This window comes from Vipera berus (genome assembly GCF_964194415.1).
Source record: "Vipera berus genome assembly, chromosome: 1".
Classification (NCBI taxonomy): domain Eukaryota; kingdom Metazoa; phylum Chordata; class Lepidosauria; order Squamata; family Viperidae; genus Vipera; species Vipera berus.
The window spans coordinates 151,400,650-151,426,938 of record NC_138202.1 but is presented as its reverse complement, the minus strand read 5'-3'; the positions used below and the strand labels follow the sequence as shown (position 1 = coordinate 151,426,938).

Sequence of the window (26,289 nt, the reverse complement as noted above, 5' to 3'; positions counted from 1 at the left end):
GTAAATGCATTAGAATTATCCCTGGTGCAATCTGCTAATTCCAGTTTACATAACTGTTAGATAAATCAGTGACGAACACACTGTAAGCTGCTAAATCCAGTCTTTTATTTCCCCCTTTTTCTTCCCAATAGAGGAGGAAGGAAGTTATATTGAATAAACTGCGGGAGGGAGGGAGGGGGGGTTAGTTCCTTTTGGAATTACAAGATTAGCCCTGCCAAAGTCAGATAGGAAAAAAAAAACATTTTTCACAAACCATGGCTTTTGTATTGTCATAAACCTGGGAAAAAAACCCATTTAGTATTAAATGTGCTACCTTTGATGCAAGGCGTCTAACTGACTCGTCCATTTGGTTCTGATGTTCCTGAGCAGGAGAGCGGGCCGAAGTTTTGGCAGGACTGGTTCCAGCTGAAGGAACCAGAGATGGGGGGAGCTGGCTGAGAGGAATCTCCTGACCAGGATCGCTGACTGCAGGAGAAGAAGCAGAGACTAGAGTTATAACCGATGGCATTCAATTGTGGTGTAAATTATGTATCTGTAAGGCTGGAGATGTTTAGACTTCAAGAGAAACCTAAACATTGTTTGAATTTTGTGTTCTTTTCTCAGGTGTTACCAGTTAAGACTCCAGTATATAGCTTCTGGCTATGCTTCCCTTTGGAGTCTTCTGGTAACAAAATCTTGGCACCAGAAGTTAACTGAAACAAGCTAACATCTCCAAACAAGTGGATTACAGAAAAGGCAAACACACACACACACACACACACACACACACACACACACGCTTTCCCCCTGCTTCCATAAAATTGTGTCATGCTACACTGATTTTTGTTTGTATCTTCATGTCAGAATTTTTAAACCAATCACTTTTTGTTACCCAATCTTATTCCAAAAAGGCTACAAATCAGCAAATGGTAATAGATACCATACATATGTGTGTGTGGGAGGGGGGAATGGGAGGGAGGGAGAGGGGGAGGGGGAGGGAGGGAGGGAGGGAGGGAGAGAGAGAAGAGAGAGAGAGAGAGAGAGAGAGAGAGAGAGAGAGAGAGAGAGAGAGAGAGAGAGAGAGAGAGAGAGAGAGAGAGAGAGAGAGAGAGAGAGATATTATGTGACATAATGGACCTCAAGAGTAGTTAGAAACCAGCCAAGAGCTCAAGGCAAAAACCATTCATGCTACAAGTACTGTATGGAGACGGGATCTAACAGATGATGAAAATAGGATCTTTCCTTCTCCATCTTTCCTTCACATCCATTCTACCCTCTACTTAAGTCCATCCCAGTTTCAGGGACCCTGTTAAATGTGGTGATTAGCTATGCTATGAACAGAAAAGGAGGGAAAAGAATGGCAAGTTAGCAGCAGGATTTGTGCCAAGCTCTGATCATTAATATCAACTGAAGCAATTTAAATTTTGTATAAATTCATCTTGTGAAACAAAACAAGTAAGTTAAGTATTGAATCTGTGGATTTGCCAGTGAGATAAGGAATATAGGATTATTTCTTCTTTTCAGTATATGATTTACAGACTTTTCACATTTCCCCCCCCTTTAATTTAGAGAGTTTATTTTCTCCTTTAGCCCCCTGGGCATCTTTTAAAGTGTTGATCTTCTGGCCCTTCCACAATTTTATCTGTAGCTAACAGCCTCTGGCTGAAGCTCTGTGTCCTCTCTTCACACACCAGTTTTTGCATCATTTCTGGAAACAGGATAAATAGCTCCCTGTCACCAGCTGTCAAATCCATCCGGCGCATATAAGATGGCACCTAGAATCCTATCCGTGTGGATAAAAGTGGCTGACATACACTGACTAGGATCTGGACGTGATCCACACACTTTTCACTGAAGCCTGAGGGAGAAATTGCTCTTCAGTTTCCTTGCCAAAACACAATCCAAGAAAATGGCAGGCGGCATCATCAACACAATGGGTCTTTCACTTGCTCTCCCCCCCTCCCTTCCTTTTTGGATTCCTCTTCATTTTCTTCAGACTTTCCTTTTTCAAGCCACTTTAGCTTCTTAACCTACATCTTTTTTAGAACTTTTTCCAGGATCTTTATGAGGAAAAGCATACTCCAGTGAACGGAGCAGAAAGGAACCACATTTTCATCTCCCATCAAGGCAAATAGGAGTAATTTCCCATTAAACAAGTGATCATAGGATTGGATTAATGAATGCAAAGTACACAGTTCATAAGGTGAACTTTGCAGCCAAACAACTTTCACATTTATTCTAAAAAAGACTGTTTACAGTACCAGGTAGTCCTCAACTTACGATCACAACTTCATCCTAGAATTTCCATTGCTAAGTGAGAAATTTGTTAAGTGAGTTTTGCTCCATTTTACGATCTTTCTTGCCACAGTTGTTAAGTGAATCACTACAGCTGTTAAGTTAGTAACAGGGTTGTTAAGGGAATCTGGCTTCCCCATTGACTTTGCTTGTCAGAAAGTTAAGAGAAGGGGATCACATGACCTCAGGACACTGCAACTGCCATAATTACGAGTCAGTTGCCAAGCGTCTGAATTTTGATCAAGTGACCCTGGGGATGCTGCAATGGCTGTAAGGGTGAAAACGGTCATGAGTCACTTTTTTCAGTGCCATTGTAACTTCGAAGGGTCACTAAATGAACTGCTGTAGGTCGAGAACTACCTGTACAAATCAAATCAAATTATAAATGAAAATTAAGCCAGAAAACACATACGTGGCGAAAACTCTTAAACACCTGAAGTTGGCAGATTAAGAAAGAAAACACTCATTAATCTGCTGAAACAGAAAAGTCTTTGATGGATTCCAGCTATCAAAAGTGAAGGAGATAGGGAAATAGTCAAAGCAGGATTCATTTCCTTACTCTGGCACCACAATCAAAAAGGCTCATGAAATCAACTTCTAGGATAAAAAGCTTTTAACCGCAAGCCACAATTAAAATGACATCTCCTTTTATCAAACTAACCCCGGGGAGGGGAAGTCCACAAATGTCAGTTGGACTGCATGATGTCAGGAAGCAAATTACATCATTTGCATCATTGTAATTAGATGTTAGTATGCAAATGACATGAACAAGTCAGTGACATAATTTGTATCACGTACACAATGACAGCATCGCTCCAATGATGTAAATGGCTGTGGCAATTTGGAGTGTTGCATGCAAAGCCTGTTGCAGCGAAGGACAGTAAAAGAGGATCCCTTCCATCTTTGGGAAGGGGAAGGGAAAGGATTCAGCAGGCTGCCCATGAGCAAAATTAAGATTTTCTCTGTTTCTCTGATCTTGTGAGAGGGTTTTAATGGTATTAAATATTTTAGGGCTTATATTTGCAGTTTTCATGTGTTCCCCATCTCAAAATTGGGTGGGGAAATTTTTGCCACCCATTTTGATTCTGAAATCAGAAGGCAGCTCCAGGCAGGGGGCGGGAAACAGCTTCACGTACTTCTATGCTAGGAAGCATCAAGCAGCACCTATTGAATCTCAGGCAGGTCTTGAAGATGACATACAATGTGAGTACAGGTGGTCCTTAATTTAGGACCATAATTGGGTCTAGGAAGATCCATTGCTACACATGATGCTTTTTAAGTGAGTTGTGCCCAATTTTACCACCTTTTTTGCCATAGTTGTTAAGTGAATTGTGCGGTTGTTAAGCGAATCTGGCTTCCCCTGTTTATTTTAATTGTCTTGAAGCCAGCTGGAAGGCCATCTCATGATTCTGGGATGCTGCAACCATCATCAATACAGGCTGGTTGCCAAGTGCCTAAATTTTGATCACGTGACCGTGGGAATGCGGCAATGATTTTAAGCATGAAGATCAGTTGTTAAGTGCCTTTTTTTTTTAAAGTTAGCTTTGAACAGCGACTAAACCACTGGTAATAACCTGAGTACTACCTGTAGACAGGGCCTTGTCTTTCCATATTAATGGGGTGGTGATGGTAGGGGGAGAATAACAGTTTTATGATGGGTTAGTGGAAAGTTTACTACCCTTAAGGAATGGCAATCCATATAAGACACATTTTACACAAAAAGCCTATATAGCTCCACTGTTATGAATTAAATATTTTTTCCCTTAAATAGAAAAAAAGAAATTTCAAACCTACTTTTGGGAGAAGCGGAGCTGGTGGAAGCAATTTGCCGCATGCGACCTCCATGGCAGCTCAGCGCCACAAGCTTGGAAATAATAGCCGTCTTCCCAAATCCCACATTTCCAATTACAACAGCTCCCCTCGTCTCTGTCTGCTTGGGATTCTTCAACTTTTCTTCTATTGTCTGAAACAGCCAATCTCTTCCAACGAACACAGAGTCTGTTGTTATGCTTGGCACTTCAAACAATAATGGCTTTAGCAAAATATCTTGAGGCTTATATGGGACAAAACGTGCTAAAAGAAGGAGAGACTTTATTAGAAGACAAAGCAATGAAAAAACAGGGTTCTGTTGTTTTTTAAAAAAAGAACTTAAATCCTACAGAAACATCTAATCTGCTTTGAAATTCAGTAATCTAATCCAGATAGAGCGAGTCAATTTTTCTTTAAAGAAAAAAACTTATTTGTCCAGACTGTTCCATTGCTCCCACATGACTCCTCCTTCCAGCACGAATACTAAACAAATCAGGAAGCTGGGCTCTCTAATGAGCTCAGTAGATTTTTTCATCCAAAATGCTCTTAGTTTCAACAATCGTGTTCAGTAAGCCTTATCCTAATTCTCCTGAATAAATGTGTGCTTTAAGACTTAACAGAAATGACGGAGGCTTAGGGAAAGGATCCAGCATTTGTCGTATAAATTAGAAAGAGAAGAAGCAGCAGAACAAGTCACAAGATCCGAGAATACCTAATTTGAAAATAAGACAGCACAAAGGGGAAAAACAGGGCAGGAAATCATAAACTCAGGTATCATCATAGTCCCTATTTTTTTTTAACAGAAGTTCAAATTGAGGCGGGATAAATCAGTTCTAAGAAATGTCCTAAAGAAGGAAAGACTTCAATAGTTTCCCATGAATGCACCCACTGCAGTTCCTATTGGTCGTACTGCCTTCTAAAAAAAAGGATAGTGATCTTTTTGTTGTGACTCAGGGCCAGCCTGTGGGTCCGGCAGCCGGCTCAGATGTCTCGGATGACTCAGATGAGGGGGAGGAGGAGTGTGTGGGAGACGAACCGGCTGATGATGGTTTGGAGGCTTCGCAGAGCCCCCAGCCGGGGCCCTCTTCTCAGCTGCGTGAGCCCGATAGTACGGAGGATGATGACCCACAGCTGGCCCTGTTCAAGGACGCCCGACGCAGGAGGCAGTCGAGCAGGACCAAACAGAGAAAGGCTGTGGGACTCCTCGGGAGGAGGCACAGGGAGGCCACGCCCTGATCTCTAAATAAAAGGAGTGTTTGGGGAAGGGCTGGTTGCTGAAAGCAACCCTTCCGTTTGAGGATTCAAGTTCCAGTGTTTTTGTTTCTTGTTCTGTTATTTGAGTAATAAATCTTGGCAGACGCTTTCCAGCCTTAGACGCTCTCCAGTCTCTACTGTTTGAACAGGGGTTTGCCTTATTGCAAGGCCGGTAGCAGGCTGGTTCAGAACACTTTTAAATCATGGCTTTGGCACAGGCCTTACCTTTTATTTCTTGCTGAACTCTCCCTCCAGCAGTGCTATGCCAAGGTAAGCGGATTGAGGTCCGCAAGGGAGTATTCCTCTGTCCATCCAAATAGCTCAGATCTTCAAGCTTTGTGGAACTTGTTGCTGTAACGAGAATAGCTAATCAGAAAGGTAAGAACTGGACAAGCCTGAACGAAGGGATCAAAATACAAGTATATTCTTAAAAGGTAAAGGTAAAGGTTCCCCCGCACATGTGTGCTAGTCGTTTCCGACTCTAGGGGCCGGTGCTCATCTCCGTTTCAAAGTCGAAGAGCCAGCGCTTGTCCGTGGTCATGTGGCCGGCATGACTAGACGCCAAAGGCGCACGGAACGCTGTTACCTTCCCACCGTAGTGGTCCCTATTTTTCTACTTGCATTTTTACATGCTTTCGAACTGCTAGGTTGGCAGAAGCTGGGATGAGTAACAGGCGCTCACTCTGTTACACGGCACTCGGGATTCGACCCACCAAACTGCCGACCATCTGATCGACAAGCTCAGCGTCCTAACTCACTGAGCCACCGCGTCCCCTTACGTAGCTCCAAATGTAGGAAGCCATACTGTAGTGTATCTGTTTTTCATCTTCACGCAGGGATTATAAAACCATCCTCAGATAAGACAAGTAAGGACCTTGCATGCTACCACATATTCTCACAGCGCTGCTGTAATGGGCCTTGGAAAAAGCTGATTTGCATGATGTATTAAGTATCACTCTATATTTGGATATTTTTAAGTAGGAAAAGTATAAGGGTTAAAATAAAATTTAAAAAACATTACTTGACCCTGTCAGTTCTTTGTTCTTAATTCTACATAAGAAATGGAGGAAGAGGAGGAAAAAGGGGTTAGGATTATAAAGCCATGGTTTGAAGATATGTTCACTTTCAGGAAAATATTCAGCTATTACTCATACAAAGGAAGTTTATGTCTAGTCGCCAAGCTAAGACAAAGAACATTTCTTTCTTTGAGAAAGAGAAAATGTGAAATTAATATGTTTTTCTAGTATTCTTTGGAAAAACTGATATAAACAAGAAACAACAATAACAACAGCAGCAGCAGCAATGATCTTTGAAATGTTTCTTTGTCAGAACCGCACAATTACTTTTGGCAGTTTTGTCACTTTGAAAATAGAGCCTTGAACTTTCATGAGTATGAAGTTAATTAAGAGTTAAATTACTATTCTCTATAAATATGTCAATCATAATGTCCTATGATCCTAAATTTTAAGAATTTATTATGCTTGTCGTATTATGAAGTTCCAGATACTCAAGACATTTCCATGTTCTTTTGAAGACATAATGTAACCAGAAATATTTTGTAGTATGGAATAAACCTGTGTATGAAAGCCACTTTTACTATGTATAATTTCTTTATTTGTAAAAAAAAACATTTTTCAAATATCCTGCATCTGCCTAAATTGCCTGGGTCAAGGCTCCTTTCTTTCAATTAAGTATATGATTCGTGATATGTATTTTTTAATATAAGGTAACATTGGAAAGGGTTTAAAACTGATTGACAATTGGGCAGCATCTGACTCAATTTTAATAGGATGTCTGACATTCAAATCATGTACTAACTTTCTGCTTTTCTACAATGCAAGATAGCTGAGATGAATTTTGAGTCAATGGATATCCAAAGGAGGCAAGAAAGACTTTGTGCAGCATTTAACAATAAACTATTATTGATTGTATTCCCAGCCTCACTTTTCCAAGGATAATTAATCATAAAATCTTGTCAAGAGATTGAGAAACAGGCTGGTGAATCTCAGAATAGCTACCTCAAAGGATTAATAAGAGGAGTCATATCAAAATAGAGTGTTCAGGTCCAAACCAGAGACCTTTACCCAAGTCCAAGTTTTTACTTTTTTGGGAAGGTGGGGAGGAAGACTGCTATACAACAGCACAACCTACAAAGGCATAACCTTCAAGAATTTGCCATTTTAGAATGCAGTAGAAATCCAAGAAAAACCATGGTTAACATTTATATATAAATTAGGGGGGAACCCCCAAACCTATCCAACTGTAATGAGTGGGCTATCCGTAATCATTGAAACATTTCTCATTTACTGGGTGGGTCACCCAAGAGCAGAGATTGGCTAGTAACAATTAGCATCTTGCTATTTGTGTGATGTTTTCCAAAAGAACTGAACTCACTTTATGATATAATTTAGTTTAGATAATTTCCAATATCATGGCGTAAGGGACTATTCCCATTTAGCTCTTTTCCATTTAGGCAACATCTACCTGACTACTATGTCACATTTCTCAATTATTTCCAACTGAAGTAATAACAATATATATCCTGGCACAGCTCCATTTCTCAGATAAACTGAACAGCAGAATTAATTTTTAAAGAGTTATGATATACATTGTAGTAAAGACAAAAGCTCATTAATTTAAAGAGATTCCAAGTTTGTTTGCATGTGGAAATTGAAAGACTTCAACTCTTACAACACATCCACATACAAGTCTGGGAATTAAGACTTGTATACAAACCAAAAGCTGTCCTTAAACTGGAAGAATTTTTTAAATTATTCTTCCTATTAAAAAAAACAAAACTAGAAATTCTGGAGCTATTTCCAAAGATTTAAGAATCTTTAAGCATTTAAAAGCATCATTTAAGATTTACTAAATATTGCTACAGAAGAAATAACAAAAACTAGAAAAATCAAAGTCAAAAATAAGAAAGTTGATAAAACACATCAGAAAAGCAAATGAAGTAAAAGTTAGCTGTAGTAACAGTTGTATAAAATGACAATAATTAGTTTTTTTAATGCATATCAGAAAATAAGGGCTTGGAGACAGGAGTAAATTTGATGAAAAGAAGAGCTAATTGTAGACCAAGAAAACCATGTTTTAACATTAGCTAAATACAATTCAGCAGGCAGCAAAATGCTGTTTAAGGGGAAGGGATCCACACTGAGAGACACCCAGATGAATTATGAGCTTTGTAATTCCCACAAAGAACACAAGCAGTTCATCTCAAAGAAGCAACACTACAACATGCAAGAGGGAGTCCTTGAACTCAGATGCAGCTTCTTTCTTCCTTTCTTTAGAATCGCCATTCAAGGGCAGGCTAAGATCCAGCAGCTCTTATCCATGCCTGGATTGTTCAAGCAGTGACATTTACAATGGAAAAGGCACCTCCTTGTCTAAGTGGGCCAATTGCATTAACAGAGAAAAGAACTCCAGGGCACTCGTTTGAACTTGCGGAGCCACTTCAAGCTGGAAAGAAAATTGGAAAGCAGAGATCCATGGAAATGGGCCTCTGCAGTACACTGGGGGAGAGGAAGGAGGTCCACCGGGGATCCAAATGTCTCTACAGAATTACCGAAGGTGCAAGGTCGCGTCTGACTGACTCCTTTGGCTAACAAAAAGTATGAAAGCAACCCCAAAGAGGAAAGCATCGATAACTTTACAGAAAGTTCTTAAAACTTTGGGACATTTATTGTTTATATTTTTTTTAATTCCATTTATATCCCGCCCTTCTCCGAAGACTCAGGGCGGCTTACAATCTAAGAAGCACAAATCAATGTGCTTAGCAATATTTTTTTTTTATTTTAATTTTAATTCCATTTATATCCCGCCCTTCTCCGAAGACTCAGGGCGGCTTACAAGCTTAGCAATAGCCTTCATTCTATGTATATGCCTGCTTATTAGGGCTTTCGCCCCCACCCCCCAAGCGGCATTATTACAAAGTCAGCTTATTGCCCCCAACAATCTGGGTCCTCATTTTACCTACCTTGGAAGGATAGAAGGCTGAGTCAACCTTGAGCCTGGTGGGACTCGAACCTGCACTAATTGCAGGCAGCTGGTGTTACTTAAGGAGGCATTAGCCCACTGCTCCACCAAGGCTCACTGTGAGTGTCTCTAAAATGATAAATGAATTTGTGTGATCTGCCCTTGAAAAACACTAAACATTAACTAACTAAATAAAATGGCTGTGATTGGCGCATGGCTTTGACAAACGTTTCGATCTAGGGCAGGGGTCAGCAGTCTGAAACAGTGAAAGAGCCACTCAGAACCGGTTCCCTCACAAAAGGAAAAACTGGGAGCCGCAAAAAATGTGTGCACATGTGCGTACATGCGCGCATGTGCAGAACAGGGTTTGACTGAAGAGTGGAGCCAAGGCAAGATATGCACCTACCCTGCATATTTGAATTGATTTTTGCTCCCCAGCTTGCCTAGAGAAGGCCACTGCAGGTTTGCCCAAGCAAAACCAAAATGAGTTTTGACAGCTGTCCTGCTTTGCCTACACAGACTGATCTGCTTTAAAAAGATCAGTTTTTAAAGGTTATTCCTCAACTTGAAAGTGACCACTTCCCTCTCTTTAAAATGTGTTGCTTTGCAGCCTCTTGCAGAGGATTTATAACAGTTATATAACTTTCCAACGGGGAGATTATGCCATATTGAGCATTCCCAAATCTGGAGAAGGCAATAAAGCAGCAACTATCCTAAGAGCAAATTCAGTATATAGGTTTTTTTTCTTTTATGTGCAGAGTCCTGAATTAATCTTACCCCCCTAGGACAAGATGCAAGAGACTACTGTAAGCTGCTGGTGTAGCATGCCTGTGGCTCCCGGCCCTGGGCTACCAGCTACCAGTGCAATCACACTGCTTTTGATGTGTAGAACAGTAAACAGCTTCCTCTCTTGCAAACCCTACCTCAACAATCTCTCTGCTCAGTGGGGGAAAGGAAGGGTCTGGCAAAGGAGAGAAAGTTTTTTTTCTCCCCCCTATACAAACAGCTTATAGTTATTTATTTATGTTATGCATATGGCATAAATATATACTAATATTTCACCTAAATTAAAAAGACATAAAATATGAATAAATTCATGAAAAGGTCTATATTCAAGTAGCAATCTCTAGGTCACTAACCACTGAAGCGCAGCATTGTTTATCTAAAAAAAATATCAGAAACCTGAGTGGTATATACTCTCAACTTACAGCCGGTCACAATGTGACCTATAGTTTGATGTGTGACCCTGCAGTCACACTGAGGCAAGGATGCTATATCCCATTTATACAATGAATCCCAGCAGTCACCGTGTGAGGTGCAAATCCTATTCAGGATTGTTCACTGCTGGCAAGGCAGAACCAAGCACGTAGGATCATCTATATTCTATATGTCTTCTTTGTCTGGGCATTGGGCAACTGATTTGGCTCATACTATTTAGCTTATAGTACTCTCTTACAATTCCTTCTTCTCCAATCTCCCTGCTCTGCAAGTAAGGGGAAAAGAAAGGTAAGACAAAGAAGAGATTACCTACAAAATGTTTCCTCCTCTCACCCCATAGTGGAGAGGTTAGAGAGGAAGAAATTTCAAGAGAATAAGCTGTTGTGTCCAACCAGGCACAGGACAATTCATAATGACTCTAATGGAGTTCATGTGGCTCAGGGATGCTGCAAAGGTTGAAAATTGACAGCAAATTAATTTTTCCACACTGCTACAAATTCAAATGGTCACTACATGAATGGTCAATAAAAGAGAACTATCTGAATATGAGCACCAACCTTATTTAATATCAACAAGGCAGGTATCTAAGCAGGGATTACCTACCAAATTTCCACTTACATATTCTTACACTGGGAGATAAATTTGTTTCCACTTCATTATAGACAGGGTGGTAATATTATGTGGGACTCAGAAGGTCCTTTATGCAATTCTGCAGGAAGAATATATTGGGAATTAACTACCAAAAGACTAAAATCATCAGTTTGGCTAGAAGACATGAAAGTCACGCTAGGCATATAAATAGGCATTCAAGCAATCATGTAATTTGAGCGTCATTTTTCATACCTTCATTAAGTAGGGTACCTCATGCCTCCGAATCAGCCCAGAATACTAAAATCTGTATATATTTCATCTTCATTTCTTGCAAAAAGAAGATGATGATTCTATTCCTGCTGCAATAAAAACACTGGCACAGATGCTGTATTATACGCAGCTGGGCCATCCTCTGGTTTAGACTTACTGGAGCAAGTTCAATCCAATGGACTGACATTTCAAAGCAACCTCATCGGAAGGCATGCTATTGGGTGACCAATTCTTACCTGTTTGCCTAATATGCTTCTAGCAGTGTGGACAAGCTCTTCTCACTAAGGCAACAATCCTGCCCATCCATCCTATGACTGCTATATTTTTAACCAAGAATGAGCTATATGAGCCATAAATATAGGGGTGAGGAATTTAAGTTATTTAGCCTTCAGAAAGAAATTCATTTCATCGTAAAAATAAAGACAGGCAGGAACCACCACCATAACCCTGATTTAAAACTTATAGAAACAAACAGAAGGGAATTCAGCAGGAATGGACTTGACCATAATTGAAAGTACTTTCATATATGACAAATTCCTCTTCTCAAATCAAGGGGATGTGAAACTCTGTTCCCTGACTAGACTCCTATAAAATTGCACAGGGGTGTTTTTGCAAAAAAACAAAACAACAAAACAACAACCCATTATGGACGTCAGAATAGTCTATAAACAGATTTATGATTTATGTTGTACTTTTGAAAGTTCCTCACGTTGAGCTCTGCATCTATCCGCCCATTAGCTAAAGAACAGATCTAAGTTTACCAGAACTGGCTTATGCTAATACAAGAGCAGCATTAAAGGAAAATGTTTTCACTTAAGTCGAACAAAATCTGGAAGGCAGTCAACATTAACTCCTTCAGTTCTTCCTTACCTGCAACAGAATTGGGTCGAGGCATTCCTAATGAGCCACAGTTTTGAATGTAAGTAATGGGTCCATCCCCAGAAGATGCTTCCACTTTTGACAAACTTTCTGAGGATCCTGTTGTCTCCTCTTCTGCAACTGGTGAGCAATTATCTGTCCTTCGGTCAATAATTCCTTGGTGTACACTAGTCCTGAGATTTCCTTCTTTAGTCCATTCTAAACTTGATCCGCTCCGATCATCATTTTCAGAGGAACTTGTTACTGTCCCTAAAAACCCAAGAAACAAAAATCCATAAAAATACACTCCTGGGATAAGAGTAGTACACTTTTGGTTACACCCACAGAATCATGGGAAACTCTGAATTGACATAAGGAAAAATGATAGTTATGTGACCCATCTGGAAAGTCTACAAGTTCTTTCATGTCACTTTAAATTACAATCCTTGGGAAAATATAGGATAGTCCCTGTAAATGTTCTTAGTTTTGACTATATATACTGCACGCCTCTTAACATCCAAGAAAATATGCCATGAAAACTACCATCGTTTTATTGTGATGACTAACAAACTCAAGCGCTATAAAATATGTAAAAATCTGAAGAAAGCCTTAGGGTATTTTTTTCCATATGACAGAATTATTAAATGTTTTGATTTTTTAAAAAATGGTCTTTTGATATATTATGAAACAAAACTCCCTCCTGATTCTCTAATTGAGGGAAGAGGTTTTCCACTCAAATCTGTAATCCTGAAAGGAGGGCATCTTGCCAAATGTCGCCCCCCCCTTCCACCTCCTTTTGGCCACTAGCCCAGACCTTTCTCTTCTTTAGCTCCCTGGAAAAGACGAAATTCTGCCTTTACTTCTTCTTTTTTTTATGTCAGAGGAGGCACAGACAAATTTCAACTAAGGCAATAAAACACCAAAAAAGAGAAGGAAAGCTATCCAAGCCAGTAAAAAGTGTGGGAGGAGGAGGGGAAGGTAGCCTTCCCCTCAAAGGAGCTACTGGGCCAGAATAACTTAGCAGGAATGGAAACAGACTAGAAGCCGACTTAAGTGGCATAGAAGAACAACAATTTTCATGGTTGAGCAAAGCTTGCCCACCCTCCACAGGAAAACCTTCCAAAAGGCATACTTATTAAACTCTGTACCGAATGAACATTAATGCTAGTAATATATTTGCACACATAAAACTAAAAAAAAAGTCCTGGTAGGTTTGGAAAATGAAGCCTGCTTCCCTTATCAAATAGATGCAGAATAAGTACATCTATAAGGAACTCGTGGAACATTTCATGATTACTTTTGTACTCTTTTAATGCTGTGAAGTGACTTGAGGGTTGTATGAATGAAAACACGAGCAATAAACTAAATAGATAAATGCAAACAGAAGAAACTAGTCCATCATTTTCATTCCGTTTTAAATTTTCTCTTTTAAAAATCACTACTATCTTTCAATATTTGTTGGGAAGTAGGTATGACAGAGAGATGCATGTTATATATTTTTGTAACAGCTCTAAGAATAATTGATATGAACTTATGTACATTGACAGAGATACTCTTTCAGGATCCTTTATTGTCCCAGCTATTTTACCTTGGCTTTCTTCTAGGTTTTCTAAAACTTTCATTTTAGCTCCGATCTTCATAGCTTATTAGTATTCATTTTAAATTCCCAATTTTGAACTAAGCATGCAAACTATTCCTTAGTATAAAAATTTCTCTGCTTTTACATCTTAAAAATAAGCAACACTGTCTTATTTCTTGGAAGACAAGCAGCATTTTTCCAGTGTCCATTGTTTGTCTTCACTACCATTCTGAACTCCAAGCTTGACCTCGCCACAGCAACTTCAAAGCAAAACAGCCAAATGCTTTGTGTACTGCCACTTCCCAGGGAAATATATAGGTTCACAAAAATTGAAAGAAAACTTATGTGTGTTTATTTGTCAAATTTATATAGCTGCCCATTTGACAGAAAGCAACTCTTAAGTGTCCAGTTTGCACATTTACTTCAGAATTTTTTCTAATTTCATGCATACTAGTGTTGCTTTCCCAGTATTAAAAAAAAACAATTTTCCAAGCAATTAAACCTGGCATGGTAACTTCCAATTAACATAGACATCCCGTTGGGGATGAGCCTTTTTGCTGAGCAATAGAGCACCAGGTCATTCATAGGCACAATATATGCACAATTATTTCCATATTTTAGACCAGAGTTCCCCAACCTTTCAGGATTTGTGGACCAGCAGGGAGGAGGGAGGGGGATGGTTCTGCACAATGGACTGGCAAGTGCTCCCATGTGCACAGCTCCACTCACACAAGCTGCTCACACATGTGACTGCCACTCACGCAAATGAGGATGGGCATGCACATTCAATTGCTCACCCTTTTCCGTGGCAGTTGCAAACAACTCACAGTCCACTTGTGGGCTGTGGCCCAGAGGTTGGAGACCTGTTTTAGACTTCTGCTTATAGAGGTACATCAAATTGGTCCCTTTAGGTTAGTAACAACCGGACAACGATTGGCAATATATATCCAAGATTTTACACAAGCCTTGACTATACCTAGGTAATACTACTGAACCATTCTCTCATCATCCCCACAACTCAGATACTGCAAATCCTCTGCATTGTGCTACAGTAACATGTTTGTGAATACAGGTAGTCCTCAACTTACAACAGTTCATTTGGGGACCATTCAAAATTAGAACGGCCCTGAGAAAAGGGACCTTTCATCTTTTCCACACTTGCGACCGTTGCAGCATCCCCATGGCCATGGGATCAAAATTCAGATGCTTGGCAACAGACTCATATTTATGGCGGCTGCAGTGTCCCACGGCGATGTGATCCCCCTTTGTGACCTTCTGACAAGCCAAGTCAATGGGGAAGCCAGACTCACTTAACAACCATGCTACTAACTTAACAATTGATTGATTGATTGATTATATTTATATGCCGCCCTTCTCCCTAAGGACTCAGGGCGGCTCACAACAATAAAAACTAAAAAAGAACATGAAAATACAAAATTTAAAAAATTTAAAAAAAATTTGCAGTACTCATTTAACAGCAGTGGCAAGAGAAGTTGTAAAATGGGCCAGAGCTCATTTAACAATTGTCCTGCTTAGCAAGGGAAATTTTGGGCTCAACTGTAGTCGTACAACAAGGATTACCTGTATATATAGATCAGGGCTTTTCAACCTTTTCACCCATTGTACCGCTTTTAGGATATGGCAACATCCGAGTATCACCAGTTGCCTAGCAAGGTGTCAAAAATTTGATGACAAAAAAAAGGAAAAAAGTGATGTACAGGTAGTTCTTGACTTACAACAGTTTGCTTAGTGACTGTTCGAAGTTACAATGGCACTGAAAAAGATGCCTCCCAAGCCACAGCCGAGCAAGACACCTGCCTGCCCACCCGGAGGCGCTCTTCCTCCTGTCTGAGGTTTTCATTGTTGTGAGCGTTTCTATCGAGGATTGGCAGCGGGGGTGGGGGATGGGTGTTTGGTTTTTATTCCCATCTGCTGGGTGGTTGCAGCAGGTTTTGGTCACTTCACATGACCCTGGGACACTGTGACCGTCATAAAAATGAATCAGTTGTCAAGCATCTGAGTGTAAATCACAAGACCCTGAAGATGCTGCAACATTCCAGCTGGTTGGCGCTTCTTCTGGGCTCAGCAGAAACGTCAGGATCAGCGCCGAGCTCCAGCTGGAGCCTGGCGCTGATCCTGGCACTTCCGCTGAGCCCTGACAGCCCTGCAGCTTCAGCCATCTCTCACTCAGGCTTGTGCGGTGCTGCCACCGGTTCACCTCATTCCCCTCCCCTGCTGCCACTAGGATGGTCGCATACCACTTGGCAGGTGCCAATGTACCACAGGTGGTACCCGTACCACTGGTTGAAAAGCCCTGATGTAGACGGTAAGGAAAATGACCTTGAGAGAAATATGCAGAAATCATTATCTAGACAAAGGTGGCTAAAACATTTTTCAAATCCAAAATAATAACATTTGTGAAGAGCTCAGGCAGACACTTCCCTAATTCACTGGAACAGCAGGAGGAGGAGGAGGAGGAGGAGGAGGAGGAGGAGGAGGAGGAGGTAGTGCAGTGCAATCAGGCTTGCATGATTTTGTTATTACAGGCAATCTCAATAAAAATAGTTTTAGCCTTCTTCTGGAGTTGATTTCCTGGCCTGGTCTACTGAGTAGGCCTCACTATATATCTCTAGTGATAGAATGAGAATCTTTCCATAAAGCTCTTCTTGCTTTTTTTATTAAGGACCAAAATAAGAAATAGTACAATATCAAAAACATAAAGAGCCAGTCTGGTCTAACGGTCAAAGCACCAGGCTAGAAAGCAAGAGACCACGAGTTCAAATCCCGCCTTTGCCATGAATGCCAACTGAGTGACCTTGGGCCAGTCATTCCCATCCCATCCCTCCTCACAGGGTTGCTGTTGTGGGGATAATAGGAGGAGGAGGTTGGGTTACCACCTCGAATTACTTGTGAAAATAATAAAGGTGGGATATAAATGAAATTAATTAATTAATGAAAACACACCTAGTGTTTTAGCTAAGTGGTCAACTTGCTTCAAATATATGATGCTACTGGTGGTGTAATAAGGATTGTTTATGGATACATCTTAAAGGAATGAGGGAAACTTCTTTAAAACTACAACCGGATTGGTCAGAATTGTCCTTGAATTCCAGATAAGATTCAGGGACAATGTCAACTTTGAAGACACTTTAACAAGATCACAGGGGTACTGAAATCTGAAGAAGGGACTTTGAAATTCGTAAGTCAAGTTATTAACTACCACATCATAGCAACATTATCTTTCTTTCTATAGCAAAACTGCCATCTTCCCCACCCAACATATACCTCTGAAAATCACAACCTTGTAATAAATGAAGTCAGGTTTCCAGCTTCTTCTAGCCCAATAAGGGTTATAAGTAAATAGAACATTTATTTTATTTTATTTTAATTCCATTTTTATCCCGCCCTTCTCCGAAGACTCAGGGCGGCTTACAAGCTTAGCAGTAGCCTTAATTAAAGATCAAAAAAAATAAGTCAAAAGAATCCCAGAGAATGACATAGTTTTGAATGAAAGATCACTTTACTTTAAAAAAAAGAAAGAAAGAAATTGGAGCCAAGCGCTACCAGGAATTAAGATAAAAGAGCTTCGGCTTCAGCTCCATTTTCTTTGCGGCAGATAGCCTTTACAGACACAAAAAAAGCAAGCTGCAAAAGAGACAGCCAGAAGCGATGGCGTTCGTAGGAATTAAACTGCTTACCTATAATTCCACTGTCCTTGCTTTCCAATGTGGAGCTTGGGCTACTAATGGTCCCACAGGGACTACTTTTGTTGGCCGCTGTTTTGTCAGCACAGCTATTCAGGGTAGAGCAGGGACTATCGGTGCTAGGAGACGTAGTGCTGCTTGTTAGTGTAGAACAGGGACTGACTCCTTGACTAGCTACTGTGCACTATAAAATGAATGAAACAAGGAATTAACAAACATAGCACAGATCAATACACAAAGAGAACAGTTCATATTCAGCCGAGGGGGGGGGAGAGAACTGCACAGACATACAAAGTTCCCTCGGAGCTTTCTCAGAATTATCTGTTGAATCCTTTTAAGAGAAGTTAGTACAGCCATGACCACATAAGAAGTTGAATCAACTCACGGACCTTTGACACTCTAGGCCAGAACTGTAAAGGATTTTCTGAAATATTGGTGGAAAACCATCTTGCTAAAAGCCAGCAATACAAAACCCAACTATTGGGGTTTCAGGATGAAGGGAAAATGCAGATTATATTCTATTAGCTTTTTTTTTAAATAACCTGAAGGATATCGAAGATCTTATTTAAAACCATTTGGTCGTAACTGATTATAGGTTTAGAATGAAGCAGATTAATAAACCACAACAGTTTCTTTACTTATTTAGACAAGAGGTTCCATCCTTTAAATATTTTGTAGGAGATTTTCCTATATCATGCTAAACAATAAACTGAAAAAAATAATAATTCAATATACATAGAGTTCATATGCAAAGTAACTATGTAAGTTGCACTGTACAGAAAAAAGTCATCTCAAGTTGCATCATGACCCAGAACTGATTTCCAAATGTCAGACAAAAAATTGTATACCGGTAGTTAATTTCTCTGCTGGGAGAGAATTTCATTTAGCTTTTCACAGATCCAGCATGTCAAGTATCGTACATACCCTGCTTCATTGTGGCCTTAGACAAGAGAGGGGTAAGACTTTTAAAAAATATTTTCTAGGGCAAGTCGTTTGAATCATCTGAATTAAAAATAATTACTCAATAGGATTCTAATAATTCTATGTGGTGCATCTAGAAGTAGTGTTTCTGTAGAAAAAGCAAAGAAAAATGCCAATAAATATATCACTTGTTTATTACAGGTGGGCCACAAAGTTTCTGTTGCTAAGTGAGACATTTGTTAAGTGAGTTTTGCCCCATTTTATGACTTTTCTTGCCACAGTTGTTAAGTGAATCGCTAGAGTTGTTAAGTTAATAACACCGCTTGCAAGTGAAACTGGCTTCCCCATTGACTTTGCTTGTCAGATGGTCGCAAAAGGGGATGACATAACCCCGGGACATTGCAGCCGTCATAAATATGAGTCACCTGCCAAGTGTCTGAATTTTGATCCCGTGACCCTGGGGATGCTGCAACAGTCGTAAGTGTGGAAAACGGTCATAAGTCACTGTTTTCAGTGCCGTTATAACTTTGAATGGTCACTAAACGAACCGTGTTAAGTTCGAGGACTTCCTGTAGTTATTTGTTTTTTAATCCAATTTATATCCCGCCCTTCTCCGAAGACTCAGGGCGGCTTACAATCTAAGCACAAATCAATGTGCTTAGCAATAGCCTTCATCCTATGTATATGCCTGCTTATTAGGGCTTTCACCACCACCCCCAAGCAGCATTATTACAAAGTCAACTTATTGCCCCCAACAATCTGGGTCCTCATTTTACCTACCTCGGAAGGATGGAAGGCTGAGTCAACCTTGAGCCTGGTGGGACTCGAACCTGCACTAATTGCAGGCAGCTGGTGTTACGTAAGGAGGCATTAGCCCACTGCTCCACCAAGGCTCTATTTGTTTGAAATATTTGGTGAAATATTTTGAAAGCAAGAAATACGTAGCATCTTCCATTCACATACCATAGTTTCATGTTTTCCTTCTGCGGAGATGTGGGCAGAAGCTGGCAGCCCTTCTCCCAGTAAAAACCCAAGTCTTGTCATCAGTTCCTGAGCTGCTGGTGAACAGCTTGATTCCTTCTCTGACTTTGCTTCTGTTCAAAAAGAGGTAAATTCAAGGCAACGAAAAAGATTAATTAAAGTTTACATTCACTTCAAATGAGCGCGGCTTCCAGCATAAAGGCAAATAATGAAATTTAAACAAGTTATTTTCAACCATTTTTATTCTGTCATATTCTAACAAAACTCCATTTAAAAAAGCACCTTTATTTTCCTTTTATTAAATGGAAACCACCTCCCCCCCCTATAAAGGGAAAGCCTTGCACACCTTTAACTTCTGAAATTGAAGAATTAAATAAGGTGTAAATACCAGCTCTGCAATCTACCACTAAATTATTTCGGTTTTGCATCCAACCTAAGTTTTTAGAATATAAAGAATGCCTTTCTCTTTCACACAAAAGTAGAATCTGAAGATGCTATTTTTTTCCATGGATGGAAAAACAAAAATGCACAGATTATGTTTATAAAAGTATTGTTCTGTTCCAGCCTACGACCGGCCCTGTTTGTGTGTCAGGGACAACCCCCTTTTCCTTTTAACAATCAATAGGCTGGAAAAACCCCAACCCAAATTTATTTACAGTTCCAAATAATAAAGTGTTTCAAATAAAAAAGCAGCAGAATATTTTCTTCAACCAAAAATACATGATTCAAAACATCCAACAAGAGTCAAACAAGAGTCAAACAAATTAGCAAGAACATTCTCTTTGAATGACTCCGAAAGGTTGCCTTCAGCAACCAGCACTGCCCACACCTTCCTCTTTTATTATCTGTCCCAAGGCATGGCTTCTCAATGCCTTCTCCTCCTTTCACTGAGTTGCCTTATAGATTTTCTTTGCTCTGCTCTGCTGGATTGCCTTCTGGTTCTAGCATCTCTGAACAGATTCAGCTGTGACTCCTCTGAGTCCGACACCTCCTCCTCACACAGCTGAGCCTCATGAGGAACATGACTGGTGGGGCCAGGCTGAGAGTCCTGCAGTGCATCAGAGCCTCCCTCTGACACCGAAGGCTCTCCAAACCCTTCCTCCTCCTCCTCAGATTCCTCAGACTCAGCTGCTGGGAGCACAGACTGACACTGAATCACAACAAGTATGTGGTCATACATGAGTCTCTTTTATGTACATGTGTGCCTATGTGGATGTACAGTATGTGTCTATACACCTATAACTATATTCTTATGGAAATTAATAGCAATTTTTCTTAAAATGATTTAGACTGGGAGATGACCAAAAGAGGTCAATGTGATTTTCCCAGACTCTTCTCTGCTAACAGAAGAGCCTGGAAAAATCTTCTCATCTTTCATACTGCCTTCTCCTATTGGTATCTTATGATTTATCACATATTGTTTATATCTTATCATTAATTATTGTAACTATGATTTATGATCTATGACTTACCGCTTTGTTCTTTGAATGTACGCTGAGTTCTTTTGGACCAGAGACAACAAGTACCTTATGTATCCAATCACACTTAACCAAGAAAAAATTCTATTCTATTCTAACAAAACAAATCTATGATAATATCTCATGACTGATCATATGAAACAATTCATTTAGCAGCTATGCTATCAACCAAAATAGCTTCAGGCTTCCTAGATGTTATATTTGATATATTTGGTTGTTTGCATTGCTAAATTTCTGTTAAATAAATATATTCAACATATAAATTTGTTTTATGTTTTAAATTGCACCAAAAACTCCATGAGTAAACAAACATGGTTGTTTTACAAAAGCATTGCCTTTTTAATTCTTGCAATCAAATAAATATTCTAGCATACTTATCCTCCCTTATACAGAACAAATAATCAGAAAATTAATCAGACTTGCCTACAGACATTGTGGGTGCTCCAACACTGGAGATTTTTAAGAAGAGATTGGACAACCATTTGACTAAAATGGTACAGAGCTTCCTGCTTGAGCAGGGGGTTGGACTAGAAGACCTCCAAGGTCCCTTCCAACTGTTGAATAGAATCAATGGCTGGAAAGGAAGTATTTAAATGGAAGAAACATCCTCACCCCTGGTTGATACATAATCCACTTTCTTCCATTGTACCTTTGTTTTATATGAAGGTATAGACAAAAATTCCAACCCGAATGTGTCATATCAGTATTGATTAGCCTAGAGTAGCCCCACAGCAAGATAGGCAGCAAATAAATTTAACAAATAAGTGACATGATAAAAGATAATACAATCTTAATAACAATACAATTTTAAATGATGTCTATTTACAGGACAATGTTCTAAAGCAAGGATCCACATGCTTCAGTTTTACTTGGCAATTCATTTTCTTCTAAGAAAAAAAAAATTTGCTCTGCAGAAGTACACGATCTTCTTGCAACTAGCTACTCCAGAAAGTAAGACTTGTCTATTTCTCAGCATTCTCTGTCATGCACATTACAGTTTCGCTATCCAATGTAAATTCTTATAATCTGCTCCATGCCAGGCACATCTCCCGAGACCTTTTCATCAGCTATAGAAGCTAAGGAAATCTTCATGTCCAAACAATTCAAATTCTGAATACCAGATGCTCAAGACAAGAAGGGGAATGCTCTTGTCATCATATAACACTTGCAAGCTTTGTACATAGATTTAGCAGCTGTTTGCTGTTGGAATCATGATATATGAGATCGAGACAAAAAAAATCCAACTTACAGCAGCAACCTGATTATAAGAAAAAGACAATGTTTAATCCACACAACACACAATTCCTATGACCACATGTTGCTGTCGTCATATGGTTGACACTACAAAAAAAGCAAATTTGTGAGACAGAGATTCAAATAACTTGCCCAAAGCCATATTCTGGGAAGTCAACATCACATTGACTAAGTTTACTCAACTCACTAAAACACAGTTTGTTTAATCAGGACTTTTCAATAACTACTGAAGCTACTTTCTCATATCATATTAAAACAAGACAGGACAAACTTAATGTACTGTATGAACAAATGCTTTGTCTTCTTCTCTAATGTATTAACTTTTCTTTCAACCTTTTTTAATACCTTATTTCAAGTAGCCTTTTCATGGATGAATGTTTTGTGAAAAGTAGAGGATGAAGTAAAAGGTCTAATCTAGAATTAAAAATACTTGGTAGATGAAATATATACATTTAGAAAGCCTTCTTTTTACAATTGACGATGCTGCCAGAGCTTTCCTAACAACAGAAAACCCAATTTAATTCCTCATCAGAGACAAATCAAATTTCTCTGAATTCCATTCAATCCTATGTTGTCATTTATCCCACCTATTAAATTTACCAAACATTCAAGATGCTTAAATCAAAATATTGCAATTTAATTATCATTTGCCCACAATTATGAGCCAAAGCACCTTCACTCCAACCAGCTCCACAATCCTTTACCCAGCAGATTGCACAAGCACAGTGCTCCTGGGACAAGCAGACAAACTTTCTCCAAATCAGAATTGGCTTTTCCTAGCTAAAATAAACAAATTGAGTAGGTAGGCATTACAAAAAAAAAAACACCTAATAAAGACGTGTATGGATCTGATCTGCGAATGCTTTTATAATGTAACGAAAGTTAAAAGATATAATCTTACCATGTCTGTGAGATATGCCATGGCATGCATATAATGCCTGCTATGCCAAAAATCTTACTTAGCAATGGCTTTGCTATTTCATGAAGATCCTTTCTCAAAAAATTGTGATTACTATAGCAATCTTTACATGATTATAAACAATGCAGAATAATAGTCAAAACCAATGCAAATAATGTAGACAAAAAGGTTGACAGATGCATCTGTGGTTTCTTCTACCTACTTTATCAAATATTAGACATTATTTTATTTTTTGTCTGAATTTGTTATTTTAATATATTAAGTATAAATAACATGTTACATACATGTGGCAGAGAGAGATCCTGTCATAAATGACTGATAGGGTGGAGGTTTAAATCAACAAACTAGCAAAATTAATGCATTTCTTCAGGTTTATATGATGTTCTTTAGTCACTTTTCTGGATTACAAGCCCTAGGTCTTCTCTGTTAAATAAATAAGAACTAGTAATAAATAGGGCATTGGAGATGATCGAATAATTCTTATGCACTAAGATGTCACCTTTAGATCAACAAAACTGCCAATCCCTCCCAGCCACTGCATGCACATCTCATAGAATAAAGGAATGAGCATAGCATTTTGAAGGAAAGATCCTCAAAATCAATATAACTGTCAAACATTTTTGGCTTCACATCTATAACAGCATTAATATGCATAAAACCATAATTGGAAATTATAATAGTAAATTGTTTTAGTTCTCCATTAATATCCTGAATCTATGGGGAAAAAACTGGAGGCATAAACACTATGTGGTAGAAATTAGCTTTGCTATAACCACAGGAGAATCAGGGCCATAGTACATTTCTCACTGAAGAAGGGGGGGAGGTGTGAGAAGTGAGAAAACAGGCAGGCAAAGCTTTTAATTCTGCTAGAAAAATCTATGCTTCAAATAGCAAAGAGATTTGGAGACTTCAAGCTCAAGAAAAACAAGGAGATGACTTATTTAACTAAGATGCCATATACTGATTTTACTGATGTCAACCAGGCTGTGAATCTGAAATACAATGCTGAAGATGAAATGCTTACTATATTATAAATACTTATAGAGCATTTGATTGTAATTTCTCACTAACGTTCGCTGAAACTGCACTCTGTTATGCCGTGGTCAAATTTAATGAACATGGAACTTTTCAAGAATACCAATTAACTCCAGGGTCAGGCTGTTACTAGTCTTGCTGACACAGTCATCTATTGTTATTGCTGTCCGATTTTAGCAAGCTTTTCATTGCTGTGGCAAGGCACATCACTTTAACATGGCATAAGTGGAACACTCTTATTTGAAAAAAAAAACAAAAAACCTGAAAGCAAGTTCAGAAACTAACTCCAAGCAGGCCTCTCACATTAAAAGTGACCCCCTCCCCAACCATCAGGCTAAATTTTGCTTGAAGATTCTGTACACATCATTCCCGAATGTCAAGCAACCAAACACAGCATATACTCACCAATGCAAAGCCCGTAAAATGTTCATCACCATTTCCCTTTCAAGGCAACATCCAGCCATCTAGTCAAAATGAAACGATTCCAAAATACACATGCTTACCATGGTTCTGGTTAGGTTCTGTTGGCTCCAATACTTTTCTCATTGGAACGACCACTGTATCTGAAGGTATGCGAGGGCTTTCCACATACTTGGGCTTCCTCACCGGACCTGAAATGCGAAATACTTACTATTACCTTTTGTAATATTTTTCTCCAAAAGGGGATACAGATTTCAGAAGGCGTAATCAGAATACACTAAAAGCAGAAGTTCATCACGCAACTACTGTCCTCGACATCTACTACAGTAATTGCAGCAATCTCTCCCATACTTCCACTTGTGCAGCCTGTTGTGTGTGTGTGGGGGGGGGGGGGAAGCAGCAACAGCAAGCTGTATTTAGGCTCACTTTTTGGAATGTAAACTCTTCTGTAGAACAAAAGCAGATTCCTAGCTGTGATGCCCCTGAAGCTGCCTCCAGCATATGTAAAGAGAGTGGCGCTGACATGATCAAAAGCCCCGTAAGCATCAGCACTGGCCTCTGGAGGCGAAATCCCTATTTTTCACCTCAATTGGAAGATAACCCTTGTTTACAAGAATAATCTTTGAAACTGGGAGGCAATGATTACAAAGGCAGCTTGCAGCATTAGCCCTCTTAATACCCCTGCCTATAGCTTTATATTACCGAGTACGGTATTTTTGGCCAAGTCGATGACGCACAAAGGTCAGTGATGAGAGGAAATAAAAGGAAAAAAAATATCCATTTGGCAGCTCTCTCGATATTTTCATTTTAAAAGAGACCTACAGCAATTTGCCAATGGATAGCTAGGTTAAGCCAAAGCCTATTCCGTATTTCACAAACATGTCTTTTCACTTGGGTCCATGCGGAGGTAACTGTTCATCAAACAGATTTCATCAAGTGTAAAAAAAAAAAAAGAAAAAAAGGCCAAAGTACTTTCATTAGGGTATTTAAATTATTAATGACAATGTACTTTACCAAATGCAGCAATTGCTGGAAACATTAAAGGAACAACAGAACTTGTAGTCACAATGAAAATACTGCCATCTAAAGCTTCTTTAGAGAAAGGCTTTCAGTGCTGAGGCAATACCTTCAATCTGGGCTATCCTACGTTCTCACTGCAATCTGTCCCACCATCCCACTGCATTTTTATTGCTGCCACCAATCACGATTTGCACCATTGCCATTGACTGAAACACTACTCATCAAGAAACGCCACATACTGCAGCCACCGATATTCATCATTTAATCACAGCTTCCAGGTGCAGCTCCCGCTACTGTGTAGAAATGTCCAAGAATGCAAACATATGGACCAGAATCCTCCTTCCACACAGAATTCTATAGTCCAGTGGTGGCGAACCTATGGCACGGGTGCCAGAGGTGCTACTCAGAGCCCTCTCGGTGGGCACCCGCACCATGCCCTGGAGGTGGCACTTGTCCCTCTTCAACTAGCCGCCTGCTAATTCGCCAAGGTCCCACGTGGCTGAATTCATCCCAGCACAGCTGGTTTCCCTCCCCACCATCCCGTCCCTCCTGGCCTCACATGCTCTTCTTTTCCCAGGCACGACCCACTGCATCACCTCCTCAGCTGTTGGCCAACCATCCATCTCAGAGGCAGCTTCTTTGAACTGCTGGTGATGGGCTGCAGAGCCCCAAAGTGCAGCTGTTGGGCCGACAGGCTGTGGCTACTGATGGACACCGTTGGCC

At 39.7% G+C, this 26,289-nt stretch overlaps 1 protein-coding gene across 2 annotated transcripts in view; it reads right to left on the bottom strand.

The window, feature by feature from the left end:
- The window catches only part of TANC1 (tetratricopeptide repeat, ankyrin repeat and coiled-coil containing 1), a 138,365-nt gene that overhangs the window by 49,360 nt on the left and 62,716 nt on the right, over positions 1-26,289 (bottom strand). For both annotated transcript variants that reach the window (XM_081313979.1, XM_081313980.1), the window contains 7 exons: positions 24,630-24,737; positions 19,423-19,553; positions 17,533-17,722; positions 12,268-12,525; positions 5,563-5,688; positions 4,069-4,347; positions 314-465 (listed from right to left, as the gene is read on the bottom strand). In XM_081313979.1, coding sequence (XP_081170105.1) covers positions 314-465; positions 4,069-4,347; positions 5,563-5,688; positions 12,268-12,525; positions 17,533-17,722; positions 19,423-19,553; positions 24,630-24,737 — 1,244 coding nt within the window. The remainder of the gene's footprint in view (positions 1-313; positions 466-4,068; positions 4,348-5,562; positions 5,689-12,267; positions 12,526-17,532; positions 17,723-19,422; positions 19,554-24,629; positions 24,738-26,289) is intronic.